The 27519-nt window shown below is 41.3% G+C and overlaps 1 protein-coding gene across 2 annotated transcripts in view; it reads left to right on the forward strand.

Moving 5' to 3' along the window:
* Nucleotides 1–27519, forward strand: part of ADGB (androglobin) — an 871677-nt gene that overhangs the window by 362028 nt on the left and 482130 nt on the right. For both annotated transcript variants that reach the window (XM_069235154.1, XM_069235155.1), the window contains exons 14-15: nucleotides 2622–2667; nucleotides 16430–16559. In XM_069235154.1, coding sequence (XP_069091255.1) covers nucleotides 2622–2667; nucleotides 16430–16559 — 176 coding nt within the window. The remainder of the gene's footprint in view (nucleotides 1–2621; nucleotides 2668–16429; nucleotides 16560–27519) is intronic.

Here is a 27519-nt window from a genome sequence, read left to right on the forward strand (position 1 = left end):
TTCAAAAACACCCAATGGGACCATCAGCAATCTAGTCCAATCCTATTAGGTGTCGGTTGCTCTAGTGATCTTGTATCATAGAATCCCGAATACTGCTAAACTTACCACTCAAATTCCCTGTACCTCGTTTGGAAGTAGAGATCAGCATAAATCTTTTACCAGACTGATGTTGTGGAAACGCAAAACTGCTGAATTCAGAGGATATGCTCCATGAGCCCCATTTGCTTCCGGGGACTATCATAGTATTCTAGGTGAACCAGGGGACAGAGAAGGGAGAAGAATCACGTACATCTGCATCACTGATATCATGGAACTGAGTGAGCACTCTTCATGCTTATCTTTTGAATTTAGGGTACCCCGTAAACCCTCATGATAATCAATCCCCAAGGCATTTTATCCTCAAAGGTGTCTGCCTTGATGCCTTAAGAACTGTGGTTAGTTAAAAAGTGAGCAGATTATGATGCAGTGTGTACGAGGTTGCCTGGCGCTTCTCTAACACTTTGTTAGTCTTGCATTTTGTAAAAAAAAAAGTGATGGGGAAAAGCACGTATGACAGTTTTTTTACTTTAGGTAGGAGTGCCGAAAAATAGCATGTTTCATTACTACTAAAACAGTTTGTTTTCTCGTATGCTTAAGGAAGGTACAGTTTAGCGTAGGAGAAGGGTTAGTAATACTCATTGTCTTCGTTTTTGTATTCATCATAATTGTTACTTTACATCCATCTTAAAGGGGCCATCATAACATGCCCCTTGTTATTCTACATAATCATTGTTGTATTTTTAATACAGTTCCAATTGGTCCCAGAGCCCATGCATCCAGCCATCTAGTTTGCATGCAACTTCAAAAGATCTTCAAGTTTACTTCTAGGAAACCATATATAACTACTGTCGATGTCCTTGATGTATGGCGTACCTATAAAAAGGGTGCATTAAGTTGCAGCATTGACAAGGTTACTACTACTTTTGAGTGATGTGCTAGTGCAAAATTAACTTCCCCACCATAATCTGAGTGGGCAGTCAATTCTGTGCATGTTCTTTTGGAGGCTGAAATCTTTTAAAGTGGATGCTGTTGTTTACTTGAGAAGGAATAAGCGATGAATGTTAAGATGGGATATTTAATATTGTACTTACATACCCTCGTACATAGCCCCACTTAAGTTATTGCCAGAAGTCCTGCGAGATACTCAGACCTTCGTTATTTTATCCAGTATTTTATTTTACATTAAACAGGAATTTACTGTGGATGGAACTGTTCATGTGCCCAGTGAATTACCTATTCGCGGAAGGACCTGGGTTGCCCGATATCCACAGGAGCCTTGCAGGGGACACTTGGGGGACACTGAGGCATGATGACGAGGGATATGCAATGTTGAGTGGCTTTGTTGGTGGATGTCACTGGAAAATCTCCTGGTACTTTTAATATCCTTTCCTCTGCCATAGGCGGTTTCCACATTAGCTGGTGACAGTTAAAGTTGAAAAGGCACACCTGTGAAACAGTTGGATACGTACAGAGGAGTTTTCATGAACTAGCAGCAGCCATTTGTAAGTAGGCAGTGTGCAATCAGACACCTGCGCTCAAATTCACCAACAGAAAGATAGATGCAGGAGCAAATCTTAGAGAGCGAATAATGCAAAGACCTGATGTTAATCTCACAGGTCCTTTGCCCCCTTCCTATTTTGTTGTTCAGTGACGTAGAGGAGTTTTGGAGCATAGCGATGATCTTTAAAAAAGCATAGTGATGCTCCCTGGACTACTGGATTATGGGACGTGCACTGAAACAATGAGACTCAAAAATTGCAACCAACTCTAGGGATCAGTTCCCCCTTTTCCTTTTTATTTCACATAATGAAAATATATAGTTGTCACATTTCACCTGCTAAAAATAGTAGGATCTTGTTTTTGGTATTGATTCTAATTTTAATGGACATTTTTTCCTGTGTTTAAGTATAAAACTGATTCCGCTCAAATAGCTCTTACGGGACTTTGACATAATTGTGTGTAATCATCTCTGCCAACAGTAGCTGAGTTCCAAACTTTCTAACGTCTGTTAGTGTAGGCCTTCAGTGCTGGTCCTCTCTATCTTGGGAGAGTCAAGTGGAGTAACGTGGTTACCCAATAGAACTACAGTAGTACCTGGGCCTTGGATCACCAGAGGTAAAAATCAGTACCCTCCATAAAAGCTGTCCATTAGCTATTTAATGTCCTAGTACTCAGAGCAAAGCCATTATTTCAGTGTATAAGCATTGAGGATTCATTTGCAATTTTTTACAGTTCCCACAGAAAATTTGGATCGAGGCCTAATGTTTAGAAAAGGGCGGTTACTCATGTGACAACATTCTATGTTCAGTTGTAAATTCCTAGAAAGCTGAGCTCTTTCTGTTTCCTGGGGAAAAAACATTGCTTGGGCATTAGACGTAACCATAAAAGAATCAGCACAACCCTTTGCATGGGCAGACATGACTTTATGATTAATTCTAGAAGGTTTAACAAGCACATAATATCATAACAGCTGCAAATCAAATCAGGTTGGTTTCTTGCTTTCGACACTGCCCATAATGCGTTTAACCATTATTTGTGGACGACCCTTAAATTAATGGTTGCTGTTTTCTTTCCATGTTTAGGGCAGTGCAAACCAACAACAACCTAATCCAAGCGCATCTAATGAAGGTAAAGCGAGATATCTAAGTTACAGCTATTATTTATTCCCATGTGACACATCGTTTTCACAGATAAGTGAGGAAATGATCAGCCATTTCCGTGATCTGTTATTTTATATTGTCCTTTTTCCTGATTACTATATATAGCAAAGGGGTCGTAGCCTGGCAGTTTGCGATGGACTTTTGCTATGAGGAGCAGGGACAGTACTGATTTATATAAGGTGGGCTTTGGTCTAGAAGGCACGGTGGGCAAAAATTGATGGTCTGGACAGCTGTCCTAAGTAATTGCAAGTGGCTAGAATTTGTACAAGCATTTCTCCCATGACCTTTTGTGTTTATATTATATGGAGCGACATTACTCTGTCTCACATGCAACATTAGTCGATCTCACATGTATTTTGTTTACAGTCCTTGTTGTTCTATGGAACTCCGCACTGTTTGTATGTTTATATGTCTCTTTCCGGTACTTATGGCCCTTAAAATTAAAAATGTTATTTCTATTTTTAGCATCTGTGCTATACACATAGTACATAATGATTAAGCTTGATCAGTCCATAACATTGTTTTGCATCAGTAGCTGCCACATGTAAGAACATTACTCTTCCTTTATGACCAATGATTCGATCCTTATTTTTACGTGCATATCTTTTTATAACCATTCCTGATATGTAGCTGCCTTGTGTATACGTTGATAATTCATGTACTGTGCAATTAATTGTTTTTTGTCAGTATACCTCTATATCCATCAGGTGTTATTTTATACAGGGTAGCATAGATGTAGGAGGTAACTTTGTTGTTCATAGTTTGATCTGATGGTGGCCATCTTGACATGGTGCTTCTTCGATATATATCTAAGAAGTCATTGGCTGGGACACAGGTCAACATTTAAATTCATAATTTACCTGGAAACTAGTAAAAAAAAAACACGATTTAGTGTATGACATGGAATCGTGGTTACCATATTTTATTTCCGACACCAAATAATGTGTGAGACAAATGGCAACTTTAGGGAAGTACTTCTTGTTTGGCTCCCCATTTTCTGTCTGGGTTTTGCTTGCATGTTTCACTCTGGGGAGTGAGAGAATATTAATCAGCACCTCAGTGCACATGCTCTGTACCTGACCATGGTGACTAATCTGCTAATTCCATTTGGCCTTAGATTATTGCCCAGGGTCAGGAGGGTGCGAAGGGGTGGCCAGTCCACCTCCTACCTGACCCCCAGACTCTGGAACTTGCTGCCATTGTAACAGCGCCTTTTAGAGCATGAACTTCTGTTTCATAAAGCCTTAAAAACCTGGCTTTTTGATAGCTAACTCTGCCCTCTCCTCTGCCTCTTCCGTGTTTTGGGGAGCGCTGGGAGGCCTCCTGGTAGCCATGCGATTTACAAAAATAAAACAGAATATTGACATTGGCATTGCAATTAGTATGAGGCAAGGCAGCAGTAATCTGGTGCAGAAATGTAATCGGTTGCCTGAATGTTAGATGTTACATGTGGTCTGAATCATGCAGCAATACCACCCATACAGCTGCTTTTAAAACGTCTTCAAGGGTACCTTTGAAGTCCGGAATTGTTGTACCCGAGCCCCCAGTCAGTACATGTCAACGTAAACCACGTTGACGTGTTGAAAAGAATAATTTTTACATTAGCCAAGTCAAGGAGTCATTTGGTACCTATAATGCCTGGGTGTCTAATATCTAAAAATGAGTCATGCTGAATATGGATTTAGCACGCAATTGCAGTGACATGATTTAAAATTCTATTTCACTAGACCAACTGCAAGGTTATTTTGCAATTTGAAAGGCCTAAGAATAAAGGTCATAGCCGAAGTAGAAGGCTAGAGAAAATATGTTTATACCGCTGTCATATTCATCGCAAACTTAATTCACTGGTGAACATGAGTGTTTGGTAAATATGTTCCCAAGATGATTTATAAAAAGTTATACACAACTGCTTGAAGCCAGGATAGACTCATAGTGGTTTTGCTGGGTTTCCTCCTACTCACTAACAGTAATCAGAATTCCCAAGCAGAATATAGGTCTTGAGTGTCTCCCATCGGCAAACAACAGGTCTTTGGAAAGAGTTGGTCTGTTATCTGATTTCTGGCAGGAAGGCAGGTGTAACAGTACAAAGTAAAATTACAAAATAATAAAACCCCCAAACGGAACTAGGAAAATATAGTGAAGTTTAATAAATAAAATAACAACAAAATGTAAAAGAATCCAACAAGTGGAATCAGACATATGAAGTTATAAAATGTAAGTAGCAATAACACTAGCAAGCTCATTGTGCCAGTGATAGTCAGTGGCCACAGTAGTCCTTTAACTCCAAATCAGCCGCAGCAGTACACTTCTAGAGCCACAGGACCTTAGAGGAGACACTTAGAGACACACAGGGTGCCTGACAGAGGTCAACAGTAGCAGTCAGTACTACCACTTCTACTGGTAAGCTGGGCAGTTGCAGGAAAGGCCCGTTGTAGCCTGTTTTATCCCTGTATCTTGAACAGGAGGCCAGTCTTATTTCCTGTGGAATCCACTCCTTTGTGCTGGGTACATGAGGTCCTTTAGGGCTTCTCTCAGGTCACATACAGCTGGTCCAATCCAATTATGTTTATCCTCAGCACCAGCAGTGTTCTGAAATAGGTACCTAGAGATGCCACATTTTTGCCTGGTCTGAGCCTTGACCCTTAGGCATGCCCTAACCAATGGGATAAAGGTGCCCAGGGACAGCGTTACCACTTTGCGCATTTTCAAGATCACAAAATTCTACAGCCACGCGAAACTTGGGCTGTGAAGGCTGAGCATGTGTGTTGTGAGTGTTCTATGTTAATTCTAGTGACTCCTACATCTTAGAGCCTCTTTACGAGGCTAGCGGTCCAAGATCCTCCAGCTTTGCGATGAAGGTCGGACAGCCACGACTGCCAAATTGCAACCCTTGCGGGCGGACCCGCCAGGAGACCGCCATTTCCGCCAGGAACATTATTCCCAATGGGGTGATGGCGGTCTGAGTTGTGCTTAACCAGGGTAACGCTGAACTCAGCGCCACCTGTCTGATTACAACTCACCTTACCACCATCCTTTTCATGGCAGTTACCCCACCCTGGAAAGGCTGGTTGTACAGGTGTGCTGGGGGCCCCCCTTGCCAGCACCCTCGGAATGCACATTCCGAGGGTGCAATGTGCTACGATATTGGCCTCAGCTCCCTTGAAGGAGGCGAGGCCAATATCATAGCACTGTTTCTGCATGTTAGCCCGGCGGGAACATTGGAAAATGCTCAGGGGGACGTCGCCGCCATGGCATCCTCCAGTGAGTTTGGCAGACTGGCGACGAGACCGCCAAGCTCATAATTAGGCCCTAAGTGTACAGGAAACCACTATACCCCCAATAAACCGTGAGTCAGAGGTCTGGTAGTACAAAATCAGGGAGGTTACAGCAACCAGACAGTGAATACACAAGAATTGTCTTGGCATTTTGTTTTCTGCCTTTCAAGTGTGCCCCCAGCAATGAACTTAAAACCCTAAGTGTACAGGAAGCTACTATACCCCCAATAAACCGTGAGTCAGAGGTCTGGTATGATAAAAGCAGGGTTTTGCAGCAACTAGACAGTGGCTACACAAAAATTGTCTTGGCATCCTGTTTTCTTCCTTACAAGTGCGCTTCAAAGTTTTATGTGTAAACCCAGCAGACCTGTGAAGTAGGGATTGACACTGATACAAGATTTAACACTGTAATGTCAAAAAGGGTGCTCATAACTCCCACCTTTCTGCTGAACTCAAAGGAGTCATCCCTACCCCTTCAGGTAGAAATGCTAATCACAGTGGCCTATTGTGTAACACTTTTTTCATACCTATTCAAATGTTAATTCTTGAATGTGAGAATTTGGAACTCAAATGCAAATTAGGCTCCTGGAGCTTCATGCAGTGGAAAGGTAACTTTCTAAAAGTTACTGTTTGTTCTTATGTACTAAAAATCTCACTTTTTAAGTTTGATTTGAATAACTAATAAAATAGTTGTTCAGTAATTTTGGTAGCTAGTCCCATTTGTGAGAAACAGTTTTAGAATTTTAATCAATATGCGGTTTTCCATATAGGACAGCTAGGGCTCCCACAGTGAAAAATAGCTTTTTGGAGCTGGTCACTGTGAGTACATGTTAACAATACATTTATCCATGGCCTACTTTTAAATACCATGCACCCTGTCCCATGTTCTGCAAGGCCTACATAGGGATGACTTATTAATATTTAAAAGGGAGGCTAAATTGCACTTTTTACCCTGCTATAGTCAGGCTACAAGGATAGGCCTGAAGCCATGTTTGCACTACCACTGTACCACTGTAGTGGATGGCACAATAGGCGCTGCAGTCCACTAGTGGCATTTGACTTACAGGCCCTGGGTGTACTTTTTACTAAATAATAGGGACTTACAGATACTTTAAATATGCTGATTAGGAATATGCCAGTTTGACTATGTTGAAAGGGATACCACTGGAACTTTACTACTGGTCACAGATGTAAAGGGCACAGAGTCCTAAAACCAGCAGAAGTATAGGGTCCATCAATAGGTCAAACCTTTTGGTGACCGTGCAGAAAGGCAGATTGCGTACAATAGGAAATCTGGAGTTTAATGCTGTGGCACTTTGTCCATTTTATTTTGTAAGACCCAAGAATAGCATATCCTTTAATAGTTTTCCTCAAGTCATAATAAGTGAAGCAAAAGCGGATTAGCACCTAGTGTATAAACTGAACGTATGAGAGAACAGAAGAAGAACTTCTGTTCCTGCGTGGCTTCTGCCTGATTGAGGCCTCACCTGCTTTCCCTTGTAATCAGGAACTGAAGTGCTTCTCATTGATCTCACCAGCTGGCCTTCTGTGGTACCATTCCCAATTAGGACAAGAAGTTAAGAGTAGCCATTTGACCATTGAACTAGACTCTGGATAAATAAAATGGCTACTGTATATGCCTGCTGGACTGAAAAGTTCCCTTTCAATTTTGGAGATTTAGACCTGGCCAGGAGAAGCAACTTCAGTACCCATGGAAAGTGGGACTAGTGGAGGATCCAGTAATGGTGCCAAAGTTACCCAATAAAGATTGAACCTTGGTGGACAGAATTTCTTGGTTTGTTCCATGTGAGGCTTTTGCAAGACTGCTGAATCCAGGTATCAGTTGTCATCTCACTGGAGGATTCTGAGCTCCAAAAACTGAAAGTCCAAATGTTGAACTTGGGAGCAGATGAAGGCAGTACCCCACTGCAACAACAGGAGAACATCAGTAGCAACAATTTCTGACTCGCTCTACCCTGAACTAAATACTATACAAAGACCTTACAGGTATTCCTCTTCCACACATCCCTCCTCTTGGAGTCCTGTCTTTTCCTCTGTAGATTTTATGCTTCTAAAAACAGAAATGTATGGGCAAGTGTAGCCAGCTGGAAAAAGTGGAAAGGTGATTCCAGTGGTGAGGCAACCTGGACTACAGCTTCAATCTTGCTCGAATAGGAGTGTTTGGCACCAAAACTGAAGTATTTAGCAGACCCTTGGCTTTATCATATCCTCAGAGGCCACAGTTTCCTACCTTGCCCAGGTGACGATTTCTGATTTCTGTTTTTGTGACTAAGGACCTGATTTAGATCTTGGCGGTGTTATTGCCAAATCACTGTGGCGAGGGGCCCAAAAATGTTGTCAAGAAAGCGGCGTTCCTCCCAACATATTTATATGTATTGTGGGTGAACTGTTGACCACCACAGCGGAGTGCTCTATCCAGCCGTCAGGTAGGCGGGTTCCCGCTTAAATGTTAAAGTCCTGCAGGTGGTGTACTGCCGGCGGTTTGCTGATGGATGGAGGACATCGCTGGACCAAATAGACATCGGACAATGGCAGTGGCTGTGGAATAGAAGTCACATACACACACTCTACCCTTTCCATATGTGTCCCCCTGCCTCACACACGATACAACACGGCACAACACACCACATCCACACCATTATACATTGCCATCCCACCACAAAAGTACATGCCACAAAAAGGTATCGACATTTATCTATAACACAACAATCACACACTATGGTCATTGCACCCATACACGACACAACCAACAGAACACTCATCTACACAAACACACACAGACGCAAGCACACCTACACACATCACAACAGCGACCGCCACACAACAACACCCCTCCAACGTAAACAGCCAATGTGGGTTCCCTACCTTCATATCCAGCAACAGGGCCAGGGCTCATATTTTTTCTGGGGTCCAGTGGCAGCAGCAACAGAGGGTGTTGTCCAGACATGTCCAGCCGAAAATGGGATTGGAAATGGGAAAAAAGGTTAGTTTTCACCTCTACCCCGCACCCCACCAGCTCATACGTAGAGGTAGGTCTGCCACTTTTTGCTTGGCAGTAAGGGACATGCAAATCTGCTTGGTGGGAAGTGTAGCTGGAGTCATGCCGTCAGCCACTATTTCCTATGGCGCCATCGCTGCAGATGGGAATCCTTGGCGGAGTCAGCAGGACTGAGGCAGGTTAAAGTCTATGGGACTGCCTACTTCTAAATAGGGTAGGCGGGCTGCCAAGGCAGCGGACTGGGTTTCCATTGAAAACGTGGCAGTGGACCTCTTGCATCCAAGATCTAAATTAGGCATTAGGCATGGATTGTAATTCACCACTTTGGTGGTAGAAGTTGAACTACTGGACAAAATTCTCCCACGATCATAAAATGAGCTTTTGAGTTTTATGTGACCCCTTTAAAATGTAATTCAGAATTTAATTAAGCTGAATTTTATCCTTAATTACAATGAGATGTTTGGCATCTAATACACATTTCCTGATTGACACAAAAAAAATCATTTATCATAGAAAACTGAGAATTTCTTTGGTTACTTTTCAAGATTGGTTTCCCTTTTTGTTCATCAGTGTCTCCTAATGATACTTGGAGAAATCCTAGCTGGTTTAATTCTAAAACCCCAAGTAGAAGGAAGAATCTTGGAACTGACTGTCACAACTTCCATGGAGTATTCAAGTAAACATCCATATTATTGTAAATGTAAATCTTTCTGAATGTGTAAATGCACAATGGAGCATTTCCACGTGTTAACTCTCTATTGGGTTCTCATTTTTAACCCTATAAAGACCCATTCCTCCCCATCCCGTCTTAGGTGTGTTCACTCCCCTTGTCTACTCTCAAAACTGATAAACTCCTTCTCTTGAATAGATTCAAGGGTGTTATTCCCATTTTGCATTTTTCTCCAATCTAAACTGCTCACAATGAGTCATTGTTAGATGTATTTACACTTACAATTAAACCATACTGAATTCATAATTCATAGGAGTATAGCCATGTACCAGTGTGAATTCAGCTTTTGTGATTACTATAGTTGAATTTGCTTTCACTAATGTTGACATTTGCACTCCTAAGACACAGAAAGAGTAACCTTCGTAGGTGTCCCTTTGTTGTGTTGCCTCTCATTGTACTAAGGAGACTACTGGATTTGGGAGGTAGCACCACTAATTTGTGGGGAACTGACTCCAATTCCACACCGTGTGACAACTGTTGGCCTAAACCTTCCGGCCACATAGCAGTACCTTACCAGCACCTGAAAGTGGCAGTGATTCGTGGCTGCCAGGCGCATGACATTCTGATTTCTCTGGGGAAATTTTGGTGGAACAGATCTCATCGTTTTCTCTCAGTTACATTTGTCTCACACATGCAGAGACAAACAGAAGCAGGAGTTGGTTCTATATATTTTATTGAATCCACTGCGTTCTAGATAAAATGGCATGTACTGCAATGACTAGGATAATGAAACAATAATAGCAATGTGGTGACAAAGAAAGTGAAATATAAATAATTCCCACCATAGTATCAGAATGCTACGTTTTGGAATTCCTACCTATGCCACTCAAGCACTACTAGAGCACAGCAGTGTTAGCCCTAATCCACCCTTCAGGATCCCAAGGAAGATACCACCCCCCATACCTGAATATGATAGTAGCAAAAAGAGCTTTTGGTCTACTGAGAGTCCTCTCCCATGTAGGCAGAAAACACGTCACGTTTCAGCAGACAGCTGCAATGAAGCAACAGCATGCGATGGCTGGAGCTCTCCCTCTAACGTATAGAGGGCAGATAAATGTTTTATAATAAAGCAGCTGTCACTATGAGAATACTGCCCTAACGTAAGAACACATGTGTTTCTCGTGAAATGGCAAAGATTGTGGTGTTCCACTTTGTACTGACAACAATATCTGGTACAGCCTTGAGCAGAGCACACAACAAGAATGTCAGACTAAAAAGAATGAAAAGTTTCTAGGCTAAAAGTGTATGAAATATGAGAAATAAAACATCACCACAGAATGAAGCTTTTATCAGAAAATTAAATAAATTGTTACTAGGCTAAAGGGAACAAGCTGCAGGTCTATGGCTAAAATAACATGCCCATAAAAAGTTGCTAAAATAACCTCACAACACTTTGTCAGCATTATTCTTTGCATTCTGTTCTGAAACATTAACCACATGCATGTAATGAAAGAGCACATTACAGTGTGCTTTGATTCAGAAGCAGAAACAACATAAGGAGGGCAACGAGCCTGATAGTGCCATTGTTCTACCTCTAGGTTATAAGATCAGTTGGTGCAATCGTGTAGGGAAAGTAGGTGGAGGAGCTGCAATTATAACTAAACAAACTACAGAATGTAAATGCACTCCTAGCATAATTCTGGGTTGTAATAGCCTAGTTTTTTTACATTAGACTTTCCCACACCTTTGTTTTCACTGGAGTACTGGTCTACTGTCCACCAGGTTCAGCATCAGAATTTGTGGGAACCTTTCCAGACTTAGTGGTGACATTTAGTCTTCAAGCAGCAAATGTCAGAGTCCTGGGGGACTTAAACTTTAATTTGGAGGACGCTACCCTCCCCTCCCCCCCACTGGCCTCCAACGTCCTGCAAGACATGTCGGTACTTCAACTAATTCAGTTAGCTAACTCCTCTACACATAATAGGGGCCATATTTTAGATCCAATTTTTACGAACTTGGAGAATGTGGTAGTGGAGTCTCCTGTACAAACTGTATGGACGGACCACTATCTTATTCCATTCTCCATTCCTAAACTATTAGAAGTAACTCATAAGGTTAATGCTGTGTCTGAATCATGACAGTGGTCCATACTGGATGCATCTAGTTGGGCACAGGCCTTAAGGAACACAACTCCAAACTGAATTAATGGAGTTAAATGTTTCACTGTCCTATGCTGAGTTAAAAGATAGAGTTAACAAGGCACTAGATGAAGGTGTCTTAATAAAAGCTAGTAGAAAAACGAGACCAATAGATAGACTGAACAGTTTTTTTCAGGAATTGAGACAACTAAAAAAAGACTGTAAGGTCAAGGAAAGGAAATGGAGAAATAAATATGCCATTACTGAGAAACAAATCTATAAAGCCTCTGTAAAAAAAATATCAGCATGCTTTCTGAAGAGCTCAGATAAATGATTTTGCCAGTAGGATCAGCTTGTCCTCGAATTCCACGAAAGAGATTTACCATATTGTAAAATCATTTTTAAAAGGGAACTCCATAGAGGTGGCTATGTGTCCCTCAGAAGAGCGCCGTGAGCTACTGGTGTCACACTTCTTTGGGAAAGTGAGCAGCATTTACAATGCTTTGGCATCAGGCTTGAAGGGCAGTTTGGAAGGGAAATGTGACAGCAAAATTCAGGGAGTTGAACTTGCAAGGTTTCCACAATCAAACAGAGAGGAGGTGGCATGTGTGGCTATATCAATTACACCAGGCTCACCATTGGATCCAGCCCTCAGTGCCATTTTATTGAAGGGTGGTGATCTAATGTTGTCCACATTGACTGACCTTTTTAATCTATAACTGAAGACTGGACAGGTACCATCTGAATGGAAGCATGCTATTATTCGCCCCTTAGTTAAGAAACCCTCATTAAATCCTGAAGCAGTGGAGAACTATAGACCTATCTCTTTACTTCCTGGGCCCAGTAAGATCCTGGAGAAGATTATCAACAGGAATTTTCAGATTTTCTGGAATCTAACAACATCCTCCATCTGACACAGACAGGTTTCTGTGCATACCATACCACAGAAACTGTGCTTTTGAGGGTGACAGAAGACTTCAAATTGGTCCTCGATCAGGGTGGTTCTGAGGCACTCATACTTCTTGACCTAAGTGCTGCTTTTGACATGGTATCCCATGCTATTCTGCGGAAACACCTGAAAGGAATAGGGATCACTGGAAATGCTTTAAAATGTCTTGCTTCCTCCCTGAATGAGAGAGGCTTCCAAGTTAGTGAGATGTCTTGTTACTCTACCTTTCAGGTGCTGAGATGCGGAGTTCCACAGGACGCAGCCTTGAGCCCCACATTCTTCAATATCGATGTCCCCCCCCACTATCAGACATCATTGGTGTCTTTGACTTTTCAGTGGTGTCCTATGCGGACAACACTAAGCTGATAGGCTATCCCATAATACCTCTGCCACTTCAATAAAACTTAACAGCTGCCTGGAGAAGGTGTCTGAATTGAAGGCGGTAGTTGCCTAAAATGCAATGGAGAAAAAATGGAGGTGATGGTGGTAGGTAATAACCCATCCCTCTGGCAACAAATCAGCTGCCCTACTGTGTTAGGGGAATGTCCAACACTCAAAGAACAGTTAAAGAGCTTGGGTTTCACCTTGGATAACCAGCTTTCTGTTGCCTTGCAAGTGAACAAGGTTGCTGGCATCTGCTTCAGTCTACTGAGAGCGCTTAGAAAAACTATGAAGTGGCTCCCGGTAGACTCTAGGAGAACTGTGATCCAGGGGTTAATTTGATCTCACTTGGATTATGGCAATTCACTATATTGTGGTAGACATAAGGTGGTGACAAGTGAACTTCAACTCATTCAGAATGCTGCAGCAAGGATTCTCTTGAGGATTCCAAAATCACATTCGGCAAGGAAAGCACTTAGAATTATTCACTGGCTACACATAAGCAGCAGAGTCCAGTTTAAGGCACTCTGCATGATTCATCGGGCCAAATACAAATTGGGCCCCAAAATCCTTCACCATTTGATCAAACCCTACCAACCAAATAGGGCCCTTAGATAGGGCTTACTGGATCTTCTAAAAAGATCGAGGTGTGGCGGTCAATCATTTTCTTACCTTGCTCCGAGGTTGTAGAACTCTTTTCCACTCCAGTTGAGAGGCGAAAATAATTGACTTCACGTCATGAAGGAGTTAAAAACCACCTCTTCCATTAAGGCGTTGTGCTTGTCTATCACTGTTTTCTGCTAGCGCTGGGAAGCCCGGTTCCAGGTAGCCATGCGCTTTACAAATCCGGTGTATTGTATTGTATGCAAATGTCATTGGTTTTTCCAGTTGGTGAATATATATAAAATTCAGCACCCAAAATTACGGGACCAGACAGGATATTAAGATTAAGAAAATATCAACATGTGAGGCATCTTTCTGACTTATACTGGTTCTATCATTAGTTGTGAAATAAAGTGAAAGTAGGCTAAAAGGATTCCTGGACCGTGTCCTTGAAAACGACTTGGATATATCATATTAGTTTTACATAACTTCTCTGCTCTGTGACTGTGATGGAGTAGACTGCCCCCGAACATAATAGAATATATCAATCTGAAAAAGATAAGCTTCTTATGAAAGATATATCTCTTTTTTTTGGTTTTGATTTCTTATTTGTAATGATGCTTTCCTTTTCTGTGATGATACTTTTCTTTTAAGGCACAGAAATAAAAATAAGGCCTAGGAAATTATCTAGGTTTTTTTAAAAGGGAATCTTGCCATTACCAGAATTTAGCTTCTTTATACAATAGTCAGTTTCCAGTGTACACGAAGATTACTCAATCCTGCTCAAATTACAAATTATAATTTTATAATTGTTAAATTGATTATTGATCTATATTACAAATATGGCAAAATACAAAAATCGACTCTGAACTAGTCTCTTTCAGAGATGTTGCCACATGAAGTATCTTAGCATTGTAAGGAGGGGGAATAATAAGTGGCCAGCGGCCAGATGTACAAAGCTTTTTTGAGGTCGCAAACAGTCTGGTTAGCAGAATCTGGCCATTTGCAACTGCAAAAAAGCAATTTGGGATGTGCCAAAGCGGTAACCTGTTACCGAATCGCGTTTTGGGTTTGAGATTTGGTATTAGGAAGCTGTGTGTTTAGGGCGTCCCTTCTTAATAACAAATCACAGTGGTATGTATGAATGTTTTGCAGCCGAAATGCAGTTGCAAAACATTCGCATTTTACCACCAACTTCAGGTTGGTGGTAACCGATTCCCGAACGGAAACAGGGTCCCCAAGGGGCCAGTTCACTTTTGTGAATGTTCTTAAAAACATTTTTTAAGAACACACAGTGGACCCACGGACCACTACTTACTCTTAAAAAATGAAAAGAAAACTTTTCATTTTTCTTTTTGAATCACATCCCGTTTTCCTTTTGGGAAAACGGGTGCATTGAAAAAAAAAAAAAAAAACATTGCTTTATGTAAAAGCAATCACAGACTTGGTGGTCTGTTGACCTCAGCAGGGCACCATCCCTGTGATTTTAGCGATTCCCAATGGGTCACAAAGCAGGACCTACCTCATTAATATTCATGAAGCAGGTCTGTTTGCGACCCGCTTGGACTAGCACAATGTGTGAAACACATGTGTACATAGGTGTTTGTGATTCGCGAATCACAAAAAATTGCAAAGCATTCCCTGCGTATATCTGCCCCAAAATGCTTATAGTAAATTCCACACAAACTTCACATTCAGTCTTGGTCCTGTGTCATCCTCGGAATAATAACAGGGATTATATTGGAATAGTTAAGTTTACGAAGCAAGTCATTTGGAAAGAACCCACAGGGCAACTGTAGCAGTGATTGACACTATTTTACATATAGGGCACACTGACAGCATCATCAAGTATAGAGTGAAGACTCACGAATGCATTTTATACATGATGTGTTTTCTTTTCTTTATTGCATTGTTTATTTAAAATATTCTGTCAATTCTGTTATTCATAAAAGTATTTGAACAAAATTGCAATAAAGATTTATTATTATTATTATTATTATTATTACTAACACAGATTATGGCACCTGACTGAAAACTCATCACCTCCTCCACAACCGACGGTCTCAAAACTCCATTTCAGTTTTCGCTTTCAAATCAATATTATGTTTTGTGCTAATATATTTTGAAAACAGTACCATGAATTTTTGTTTTCTTCTGTGTGTCTTCTGGATAATACCTCAACCATTTTGCATCTGAAATCTGTGTGTGTTGGTGTTTGAATCAGGGTACGATTGAGTTTCTACTCACTTGTATTTATATTACATAGTCGTTTAGAGGGAATTTTACTACGCCTTGTTTGTGAAGGTATTTTCGTTCATTGTTTCACCTTCACATTTATGTTCTAATGTTTTCTAAGGAAACCACATTTTTATGGTAACAGTCGTGAGTTCCCTTGATTACGTTTCTCCAGTGGCTCTTGTTAACTGCTTCCAGAGTAGTGCACAAAAACTGGAGATGCAAAGTTGCTTGTTGTCATTTATTTCTCAGTAAAGACTTGCTTAGTCGCAGCACCTGTAATTTCTTGAATTATTATTGGATAGTTAAGAATCCCTTTCTGTGAGATCGATTTCTTTATTGTAGAGTTGTGGGTAGTGTTTGTAGTCTGCATTGCGAGGCTGTTAGCAATGCCTTTCACTGGGACCAGGTATACATTGTTTCTAATGTCAAATATATCCTTTCTGTCCTACCCATGCAGATAATGTCACTGAAAGCACAGTTCCTGCTGCTAATGCGCAGGAAAAAGCTGATGAGCAGGACCCCACTGAGCCAAGACCTAACCTAAAGGAAGTCTGGGTTGACTATGACATTTTCTGCAAGTGCTTTCAGTAAGTAATCATGTGTTCTCTTGATTTCTTTTAATTTAACCAGAAATATGTCACTATGTTGTTGTTTTATATCTCATACACTAAAATGTGTATCTCATTGGGTCAAAGAAAGCTCATGACAATTCTCTACCTTTCACAAGCGTGACACAAAATACCATACTCTGAATCAAAGCAGAGGAGAGGCGTGATTGGAATATTCCTTCCCAAGAGCCTCTTAAGTCTTTCCAAAAGCTCAAACTATTGTATTGGCCTGACTGTAGATAAGGTCCTGTGGCCAACACCCATTGTGTACAGCCTGAGGCCCTCTGTAACAGGGGACGACTGACTGTGCAGGGTGGAGTGCATGGTCTGGCTCACATCAAGACTCGCCTTCTTGCCAGGCAGATTCCCTAATCCTACTGTCACATTCACAGTGTGAGAGTCGAAAACATGCATTGTAGACAGCTTTTATACTTATTCCTTCCAAGAATCCTCAGTACAGAGTCCTCATGTTTACATTGATTCAACCAGTCTAATAAGAACAACTCAATTTATGCCTTTAGGTCCCCAGGCCCCTTTCCTGCTGCTAAGCGAGAAGGTGCTTCATACACTAGTTACTTATAGAAGTTTACAGGGTAATGTATCTGTAATAGCACTTAATGATTTTTCCCTTTCAAAGGTTTTGGGTAACCAGGAGTTATTTGGTTACTTAAGGCTGGAACAATTCCCCGCTCTATTTTACAGAAGGGGTTGTACTTCCAGTGGAAGTGTAATCCCTGTGCATATAGTGGTGTCTTACTGCACCTTTCTAATCTTCCCGTACCCTCCATTTTGAAATACTGGGCTCCATCACATTATTGGGAAGTCACAGATTCAGTTAACCCCAGACCGCAATGTCATTCTGGACAGAGGGCTCCTACCACAATAGTGCTTTAGGTTGGTATGCCCCATGCCTGTCATGATCCTGTATACTGGCATCCAATATTTCTTTGTAACAAAGACATAGAAAGACATATTTGATATTGTATCAAACCACCCCAACATACAAGTGACACTACTATGTTAAATATAATAACCAAGGACAGGTCAACTTTAAATCCACCGGTTTGTAAGCTTCTGTTGAAACTAAGGTCATTTCCACAGATATGGTCAGGCTGTGCTTCCATGCCCTTATGCAAGTCTGAAAGCCTCTGTGTGTTTTTGCCTAAGTGAGCTTGACAATCTTAGAAACACTCCTTTAGTCACTGTTTCTGAGACATAATGATGTCGGGTAGTGCTGGGTTATGATATACCATTTTTCAATGAGAGTGCTTACTGCGCTCTCCCCTGGATATACAGTGATTGACAGTGGTGACACTTTGTTCATAGTTGTAAACTAAAAGGTATAACATTCCTGAGGAATTGGAGAAGGAACTATATAGGATCAATGTTTAAGAAAATAACTAGATAGAATAAACATATATAGATCCATGTAGAATTCTGTCACTGGAAATTCATATTTTAAAGGACATGAAATAGACTCCCAACGAGGTGGCATGCTTCACCTGCAGTTCTACTCCTCGCTTCGCAGGAAAAAAAAATATGTACTTGCTAAGTGTGTTTCAATGATTAGAATTCTTACTGAGGATAATGGATTGATTATTGTTTGCTGTTTAATGTCTTTTCCAGGCACTGTGTTTATAGTCAGTGCCACTAGACCATGTGTGTCCAACCAGTCTATCAAGAGCTGCCAGTAGCTGGCAGACACCTTCAAAGTGCTCACAGCCTTGTGTTCATTTTTAAATAAGCACAGGATTAAAGTTCCCTTTTAAAGTTAAGCGAATGCTGTTTACATCACTGAGGTATTTAACTCTTAAATAAAAGGTCTTGTCAACTCAATATTGGACCGTGAGAGCAAAATTATGTTTCTGAGTGCTTTTAAATGGGATAAAATTAAAATGAAAAATTATTAAAAAAATTAAGTTAACTCTTCATTTAAATTTTCCCCTGTTTGATGTGTTGGATTTACAAACAGCAGGCCCCTTACTCCCAGTGGCTAGTAAACACTGTGCCCTATTTAAAACAGAAAAATACCTTTGTTTTTTTAAATGGGGACATATAAAGTGAAGGAAAATATTTCTATGGAACAATAAGTCTTAATGTGTTTCTCCTCTTTCAATTAAGCTAATTATGTCTTAATGATTTTATGAAGCATGTTTCTTCACTTTAAATTCCTCCCATTTAAACAAATGGCTGTATTTGTCTGTTATAAATATGGCACTGTGTCTAAATGTCACTGGGAGCAAGATGCCTGCTGTTGTAAATGCAACACTTGGAAATGTGAGAAAACTTAAATGATGAGTTTTATTGAATACATATAAACACAAAGTTAACTTTTTAGTTTAATTTTCTCTCAAGTGGCAGGTATAACGCTCTCAGCTGCCTACAGGCATGGTCCCACATTTATAACGGAAAAATACAGCCATTATTTTAAGTAGGATAACGTTGAAGTGCAGAAAAATGTTCCATATTACAAACATTTTTGCAGAACATTTTTTGCAAAGAACAATGTGCACCTTTTTTGAACCAAGACATAATTTTTACCTATAACCAATGTTTTTGTTTGTCTTGAGGAGAGCCCAGCAGCTTTCTGAACCATAACAGTTTTAAAAAACCATGACAAGACCAACCAAGAATTCCCAAAAGGCTAGCAGTCAACACATGACCTATTGGCTTTGCCAATGATTGTTCTGTCTTTGCCTTTGAGCTACTTTCTGTTGGGAGCTTGTATTCTCTCTCTTAGTTGTAGTGGAGAGCTGTGGCATAGCCAGATGTTCATTTGTTGATGAATGATGTGATAATATCTTCTTAACTCCTTGCTGAACTCACATGAATCCATAAAAAGGGTGTTCTGAAGGTCACTGGTGATATACTACTTTCAGGATTCCATTCTTAGTTCTCTCTCAGACATTTTTGAGCATCCAAAGCAAATGGTTAATTTTGATAGACATTGTAGTGCCAATAGTCAAAAGTTGAAAGTATTTAAAGAAACCTTTACAAAGGATTAGGTGTTGTCTTTGGGTTCTCTTGGAAGGGTCAGCCGCAAATGAAGCTTTTTAGTCTGCGTGGGCAAGTAAATATTATCAAAATAAAATATGTTTTTATAGCTAAGGAGAGGCATGTTTCTCTCTTGCGTTTTGGAGAAAATTGGTAAATGTTGCATTGTAATGCATTCTGGGCCAGTAATATTGCCTAAAATACAATAGAATGTAAGAATTTTGTATGAGACTTGTATTTTCTGTCTAATAATTATTTAAAGAAAGGCATGGTTTATTTAAAGCACTTGTGACAGTGGCAGTGACTGCCACTTTGGTAGGGTACGTAGAAAAGGCTCAAAAGAGAATGATTTTAGGGTGATCATATAACAGGTTGGTTAAGCTCAGACTGATTCAGCCACATGGTAAGAAACAATATAATTGAAGAATTCCCTGACATGTGATTGGCTCTGACCCAGTCCTTTCATTTTTTTCTGAAACACCACTTGTAACCCGCCTTTTAGCATTCCTGTAGTATTTGTGGCTCCTTTTGCTGAGGCCTCAAGTCACTTTCTAAGTCGCCTTTTACAGTCTTACAGGGTGGGGATGTGGGTGCATTTTGGTAGTGGTGTCAACTAAAGCTTAGGGTTTTCATGTTGTGCATGAGTGTGCTTCAAATTGTTCAGAGCACCATGTAAACATTAAATGTAAGGCAATATTCAAAAGTTTGAGTGTCATTAAATGTCAACTGTGTCAGCTTTAGAGAGACCAAGGCCCTAATTATGAGGCTGGCGGTCCTAGGACCACCAGACTCTCGGTGACGGTTGGACCGCCGCCAATGCAGCAGTCTGAAAGCCACAATATGACTGTGGCAAAAGGGCCACGGTCTGACTGCCTGCACTGCCACTTTTTTGCCGGCTCACGATCTGGCGGTGTCGACGATCTTAATCTGCCAGGGCAGCGCAACAAGCAGCACTGCCCTGGGGATTACAAGTCCTGTGTCTGCCAGTTTTTGCATGGCGGTTCCACTTGGCATGAACAGTGCAGGGGCCCATAGGGCAGCCGTCATGTTTTTCACTGCCTGAATTACACCTGACGCACCACTGGCGTCCATGTTGTGGGTAGTTTCCCACTGGGCCAGATATATTTCTTTTTTGGTATTGATTTCTTATTTGTAATTATGCTTTTTTCTGTAATGATACTTTTCTTTCAAGGCACAGAAATAAAAATAAAGCTTAGCAAATTATCTATGTTTTTTTAAAAGGGAACCTTGCCATTACCAGAATGTAACTTTTTTTTACAATAGTCAGTTTCCAGTGATTCTGAAAATTACTCAATCCTGTCAAACGACAAATTATAATTTTATTATTGTTGAATTGATTATTGATCTATATTATGGCAAAATGCAACAATCTACTCTGAACTAGTCATTATGAGTTTGGCGGGCAGTCTCCACCACCTGCCAAACTCGTAATGAGGCCCCAAGTCTTTGTTTGTGACCTGCATACTATTGCCTTTGATATTTGTTACATTTTATGGGGGCGAGATGCAAGATTTTCCCAGAAAGACAAAAGAAGGTGCCCCCTGAAGGGGAACTGGCTATTGTTGGTCCTGGCACAAAAGTAGCCCATAGCCAGGGTAAGATAATTATTTTATATTGTGGTGAAATCCAGCTCAGTGGAGTAGACTCCACTATTGCACCCAAACAGTGCTGGAAATGGAAACATTTACTCCAGAATCCCATGAATTAGAGGTCAAAATGCGTCAGCAGAAAGGGGGTGGATTTATGCATGGCGTGATTATGTCTATAAGGACAAATGTTACAGTATATCTTTTCTAGCTTACCTAATTGGTCATAAACAGATTGCATTCTAAAACATCATATAGGTGTACATCGATTTCTGCAAAGATCTTTGGGGGTTATTACAACTTTGGAGGAGGTATTAATCCGTCTCAAAAGTGACGGTAAAGTGACGGATATACCACCAGCCGTATTACGAGTCCATTATATCCTATGGAACTCGTAATACGGCTGGTGGTATATCCGTCACATTTGGGACGGATTAACACCTCCTCCAAAGTTGTAATAACCCCCTTTGTGTTTGACAGCTATTTTTAAGGTATAAAAATGGTGAAATAATTCTGGTGGTTGATGTACTTGCAGGGTATACTTGTTTTCTGCCTAGTCACAGATGTAGCATAGAGGGTTAATGTGCCTGTTGTGCCTGTTGCACAGCTAATGTAACATACAGATCTATATTGTATATAGGTTGCTCGTTAGGTTACTGCTTTAGTAACAGAGTTTAATTTGTTACTTGAAGTTCACAAGTTACAATTATTCAAATATATCATATATCACATTGTGCTTTAAATAGAAATCAAGAAGCTACAAGTAAATGGCAAGGCATACGTTTTTTATCTTATTAGTTTTTTTTAAAAATCTTTCGAAATTCTAAAGATGCTAAAACGAGTTCTTTTGCTATCAATAAGCTCATGTTAGTTTTGGAAACCCCAACAACCGCCTTGCATTTTAAATCCTTACTTTGTGTTTCTTCACTGCAAGCACTCTCAACATATAATGCCTAGTAGTATGAATATATGATTCACATACCTTGTAACCCTCATGTCTTATGTAACATATCCGGTACATTGAATTACACACTTGTATGATTCATTGTCTCCATATATTTGTGATGTAAAGTGTCCTAATACCCTAAATTGGGGTGAGTAGAGCTACAAAAGAAATGAAAGATAAAAATTCTATAAGTAAGTGCTATTTAAATCTGTATTAATGTTATTACCTGTACGGGTACATCTGACAGTCTTAAAGTGCACACATCTTTCATGCAGGAGCTGATGGAAAGTCAAAAACCTCTCTCCAAATCTTCGTCTCTCAGGGCCAGATGTAGAAAGGCATTAGTGCCTTGCAAACGGCAAAAAACGCCGTTTGCGAGGCGCTAATGCCCACCCGCGATGCAGAAACGCATTTTGCGAGTCGGAACCGACTCGCAAAATGCATTTCCGACTCACAAATAGGAAGGGGTGTTCCCTTCCTATTTGCGACTCGCACCGCAATCTACTCACAGTTACCATCCACTTGAAGCGGATGGTAACTCATTCACAAACGGGAAGGGATCCCCATGGGACCCCTTCCCCTTTGTGAATGATCACAAAATTATTTTTTCAGAGCAGGCAGTGGTCCTATGGACCACTGCCTACTCTGAAAAAACCCGAAACAAAAGGTTTCGGTATTTTTTTCTATGTGCAGCTCGTTTTCCTTTAAGGAAAACGGGCTGCAGATAGAAAAAAAAAACTGCTTTATTTAAAAGCAGTCACGGACATGGTGGTCTGCTGTCTCCAGCAGGCCACCATCCCCGTGAGTGCCCAGACTCGCTATGGGGTCGCAAACGGCGACCCACCTCATTAATATTAATGAGGTGGGTCTTTGCGACCCCATAGCGAGCCGCAGAAGGTGTCTGAGACACCTTTCTGCGTAGCAAATTGCGAGATGCAATTTGCGAGTCGCTCGGACTCGCAAATTGCAAGTCGCAATTTGCTGTCTACATACATCTGGCCCTTAATCACTTGTGAACTGATAACAAGCCGAGAGCCTTTGTTGCACTCAATAGTATTGGCTTCTACAAGTCTGATAGCTCCTACCTCGGATGAGACTCAAAATAAGGGATGGCTATTGGCCTTTCAAGCGAGGCCTTTGGATTGGGCCCAGCTTGAAGTGAAAATAAGAACTCTTCCTCATCCCTTGCCAGTTGCTGCTCCAAATGGAAATAAGGCGACACGCGGGTGCTGCTAAATGAGCCCCAGTATTGGCAATTTACTGTGGGGCAAATTCAGCATACTTCACTGGGGCTGGTCTAGATAGAGCTCAACCAGCCCTGCAACCAGATATATCACACAACGATGAACATATGACTAAAACGATTAACATATTGGCTTTGATAAACCTTGGAAGGGGTACCAAACAAATGCGTAACAACAATGGTTATGCTGTGAATAATTAAGATTGAAAATGTTTAAAATAAAAAAAAGAAGCGGCTGTGAGTTAAACATTACTAAGTTCTGTGGTTGATTATCAAAGTGTCTCTGTCACTCTTCTTGTCCCCTTAACACCATGTATTTTACCTCTGCAGGTGCTTGCTCGGTTCAAGATTAACACCTTTTACTTCTCCACATCTTTCTGAACTCCTCTTTCTGCATATCTTGGTCATCTTCCTCTTCGTCACTGCCTTTTTCACTCAGTCACACTCGTAATTTCTTGCACCTCCTTTAATTCACGATGCCCTCGCTCCTGCTCCTCATCTGTAAAAATAGATTTTTATTTTCTGTTGGTATTTCACAGCACAGCACAGCTCTGTATACCCCCTTAACACACTTACCTATAAAATTGGAATTACAATTGGCACTTATGTGACCATCTGTCTGTGCACTCTGCAGAGACTCCAAGGATTGAATGGAAATTAAATTTGAGCACCTTTATGACCCTGTTAGAGGCACAGTGAGAAACGTGCACTTCCCTCTGCCTCACTCCAGTGTTCGCAGTCATGCCCAGTAATTGACAGCCATACTTGCAGTCACCTCACTAATCACCTACAGGTGATGTGGTCCACAGTATGTGCTTCAAAGTACAGGACAGGGAAGCACAACAGCTGGGAAAAACAAATATTCTAAAGCAAGCCAAGGTTAAATTGAAACGTGAAATGTGAACAGGGACTGCATCACTGCCTTGGAAGATGTTTTTATAGTTGAGATATCGATCAGTGTTTTTGCTCCGAACGTTACGGACCTATTGGAAAGTAAGTTTTTAATTACTCCTTGGTTTGAGCACTGGACGGTCCCACCGACGGTCTCATCAAATTAACAACCTGGCTATAGCCACACCACAGTTGCTGTTCACTGTCTACACAGCAAACAAATAATGCTTGTCTTTTTTCATTTAGAATGGAACCCCCTGTTAACAGAACCCCTTCAAGCCACAGGCCTAGGGATAATAGACGCACTGTGACTGTCCTGTCACATAGACATGAAGCTTCCCGATTCATTGCTCGTTAGCCTGCAAGTATGTGGAGCATGCAGAAACCATGGGCTGCAGGCAAAATAACATAAATGGCCACCCTTGTTGGTGTTGGCATTCGGTGGGCCAGAGGATTCCCTCCTGGCCCCTGCTAGAACCAGTCCTGATGTGCATTAGGTATGTGCCTCTTTTCATGCCAGGCAGCTGAAGACAGAGGCTGTCCCTCCAACTTCATAGCAGTATCTCTTTTGTTTCTCTCATCCACTTCTCCTTTCTCTGTGGCACCCCCTCAGCCAGCTGAGCCCATCAGTGTGCTATGGTGCATTCATCGGGGTGAGGTCAAACATCATTGATAGGCTGGACAGAGATTTGTGTCTGACAGTACCTACGTCCTGGATAGCTCCAGTGGAACAAAGGAAACTCTCTGTCTTCATCCCTAGTGTGTGTGATTCCATTCTATCATCTAAAGGATGTTGTCCTGAATGTGAAGCCATTTGAACCGTAATTCTAGTTCTAACGACTTCTGAGATATAATTGATTGAAACTGCGGTGACCACTATCACTACTAACCCTAAAAGAAATCAGTTGACGGTAACTGCTGGTGTTCTCAGTGGCAGCTATGTGTGCCGCCTTACCAAATGGGTGCCCTTGCCACTTTAAAATGTTGACTGCGACCGTTGATTGCTGAGATAGAAGACCCTGCTCCTACAGGCATCCTCAAGATATATAGTCAGTACTTGCCCACTATTCTGCCAATGTCCCCAACTAAAGAGAAAGTGCAGCGTGAGCCTTGATTAGTCTTTGGATTTCACTAAACCAGGAATATGCCCCTAGATGGGCACTAGTGACCAGACACTGGTTCACCGAAGATACCACCGGGGGCACCTACTATTTTTCTGTGACTGCGAGGAACCTTGTTTATTGGGTGGTAGGTTTGTGGGTTAAAGCATTTGAGATTTTAAGTGTCACTCCTTTTAATTCAGGTACTTGCATTTATATTAGGAGTGACACATTGTATGTTTAGCAAAAACAACAAGGTGATGGATGGAATGCTTGAATTAATCTCAGCCACTAGCAATCGCTTGGGGCAGCATTCCAATCCATCGATTTTTGCTCCAAGATGCCACCTCTGTTTGGACCCAGCCATAAGCAAAACAGTCTTGATCCTGCTCCCCATGGGAACAGTCGATCCGAACTGCCAGACCAGGTCCTCCTGGACCGTAACCAAGCATCCTGGGACTGGTTTCGGGGTATCACCCCCATCAGCCAGGCTAGCTTGAATCCAGTGGCACAGTGGGGTGGGATCCACGTCTGGGCATACCCGGCGCACTTAGGGCAGCAAATTTGATTTGATTTGAATTTTCTAGAGCACGTGAATACCAGGGGGTGTCTTGGCTCTAAGGAACCTAAGACAAACTGGAAAAGACCTAAAGGATTAAAATTGGAGTGAAAACAGCCAGGATTTCAACTGTTTGCGAAAGCTGAGACGATCCGACTGGCTTTTAAGATGTAAAAGCAGTTTATTCCATAGCTGGCAGATGGAAAACACAAATCTACAGTCTCCCCCAAGACATATCTTTATTCTGAGGACAACAACTAAATATAAGACAGCTGATCACAACCTTTATTTTGGTTGGTACCAACTAATTTTTCTTGCAAGATAGTCGGGTCCTGCACCGTACAAGACTTTGGGCCTGATTACAACTTTGGAGGAGGGTGTTAATCCGTCCCAAATGTGACGGATATACCACCAGCCGTATTACGAGTTCCATAGGATATAATGGACTCGTAATACGGCTGGGGGTATATCCGTCACATTTGGGATGGATTAACACCCTCCTCCAAAGTTGTAATCAGGCCCTTTGTGTGCCAAGCAAAGTACCTTGAAAGCCACCCTTTTCTTTACAGGAAGACAAGGAAGCTCCACTAAGGCATTAGACACCGACTTATTTTGTTTTAAGAAGGCGGGCTGCATTCTGCAGCATCTGGATCTTTTTGAGTGCCATTTGTTTAATGGTCAAATAAAGGGCATTACAATAATTAGTCCTGGATAAGACTATGGTGATAAGCACTTATTTTTGAAGCTGAAAAGGAGTAAAAGGCAGCACTTTCCTCAGAGATCTTAGCATTAAAAAACAGGAGGATGTCAGTTTGTTTACCTGTTCTCTGAAGGACAATTCAGCATCAAAGACTACTCCAAGGTTCTTTACCTTGGAAACTGGCTTGGGAAGAGAGCCAAGGGCCTGCGGCCACCATGAATGATTCCATAAACTGATCTTTCCAAATATAAGAACCTCTGTTTTGTCTGAAGTAACTTCAGACAATTAGTTGACATCCATTTGACAATGGCACTCATGCACTGGTTCAATCTGTAAGCAACCCCCTCCACATTACTCAAAACTGATACCACAATCTCTGTATCATCTGCTTAAACTACTGTGGTGAACCCAAAAGAGTGATCCAGCTTTGCCAACGGTGCAACATAGATGTTAAAAAGCGTAGTGCTAAATGATGACCCCAGACGGGCAACACATGGAAGGGAGGAGGATTTAGAATTAAACTCCCCAAGTGCCACAGATTGCTCCCTGTTCCTTAAAAATGATGAAAAGAGATAATGTGCTGAACCAATATTTCCAGTCTCTGTCAGACACTCTTAAGGGAGCAACATGATTTACAGTGTTATAAACTACTGAAAGATCCATAAAGACCACTGCAGCTCTCCCACCCTTGTCCTTAAAAGATCTGATCTCTTCTGAAACTGCTATCAAGGCTGTCTCTGTGCTGTAACCTGACTTAAGCCATTCTGCGCTTTATCCAGAAAGTTGTCTTTCTTCCAAGTAACTTGACAGTCTGGTATTAACATGATTTTGAGTAGCTTGGCAGTATGGGGTAGCCTTGAGATTTGAATGATTTTTTTTTCCTCCTTAGGATCCAACAA

The sequence above is a fragment of the Pleurodeles waltl genome, chromosome 5 (genome assembly GCF_031143425.1).
Source record: "Pleurodeles waltl isolate 20211129_DDA chromosome 5, aPleWal1.hap1.20221129, whole genome shotgun sequence".
NCBI lineage: Eukaryota > Metazoa > Chordata > Amphibia > Caudata > Salamandridae > Pleurodeles > Pleurodeles waltl.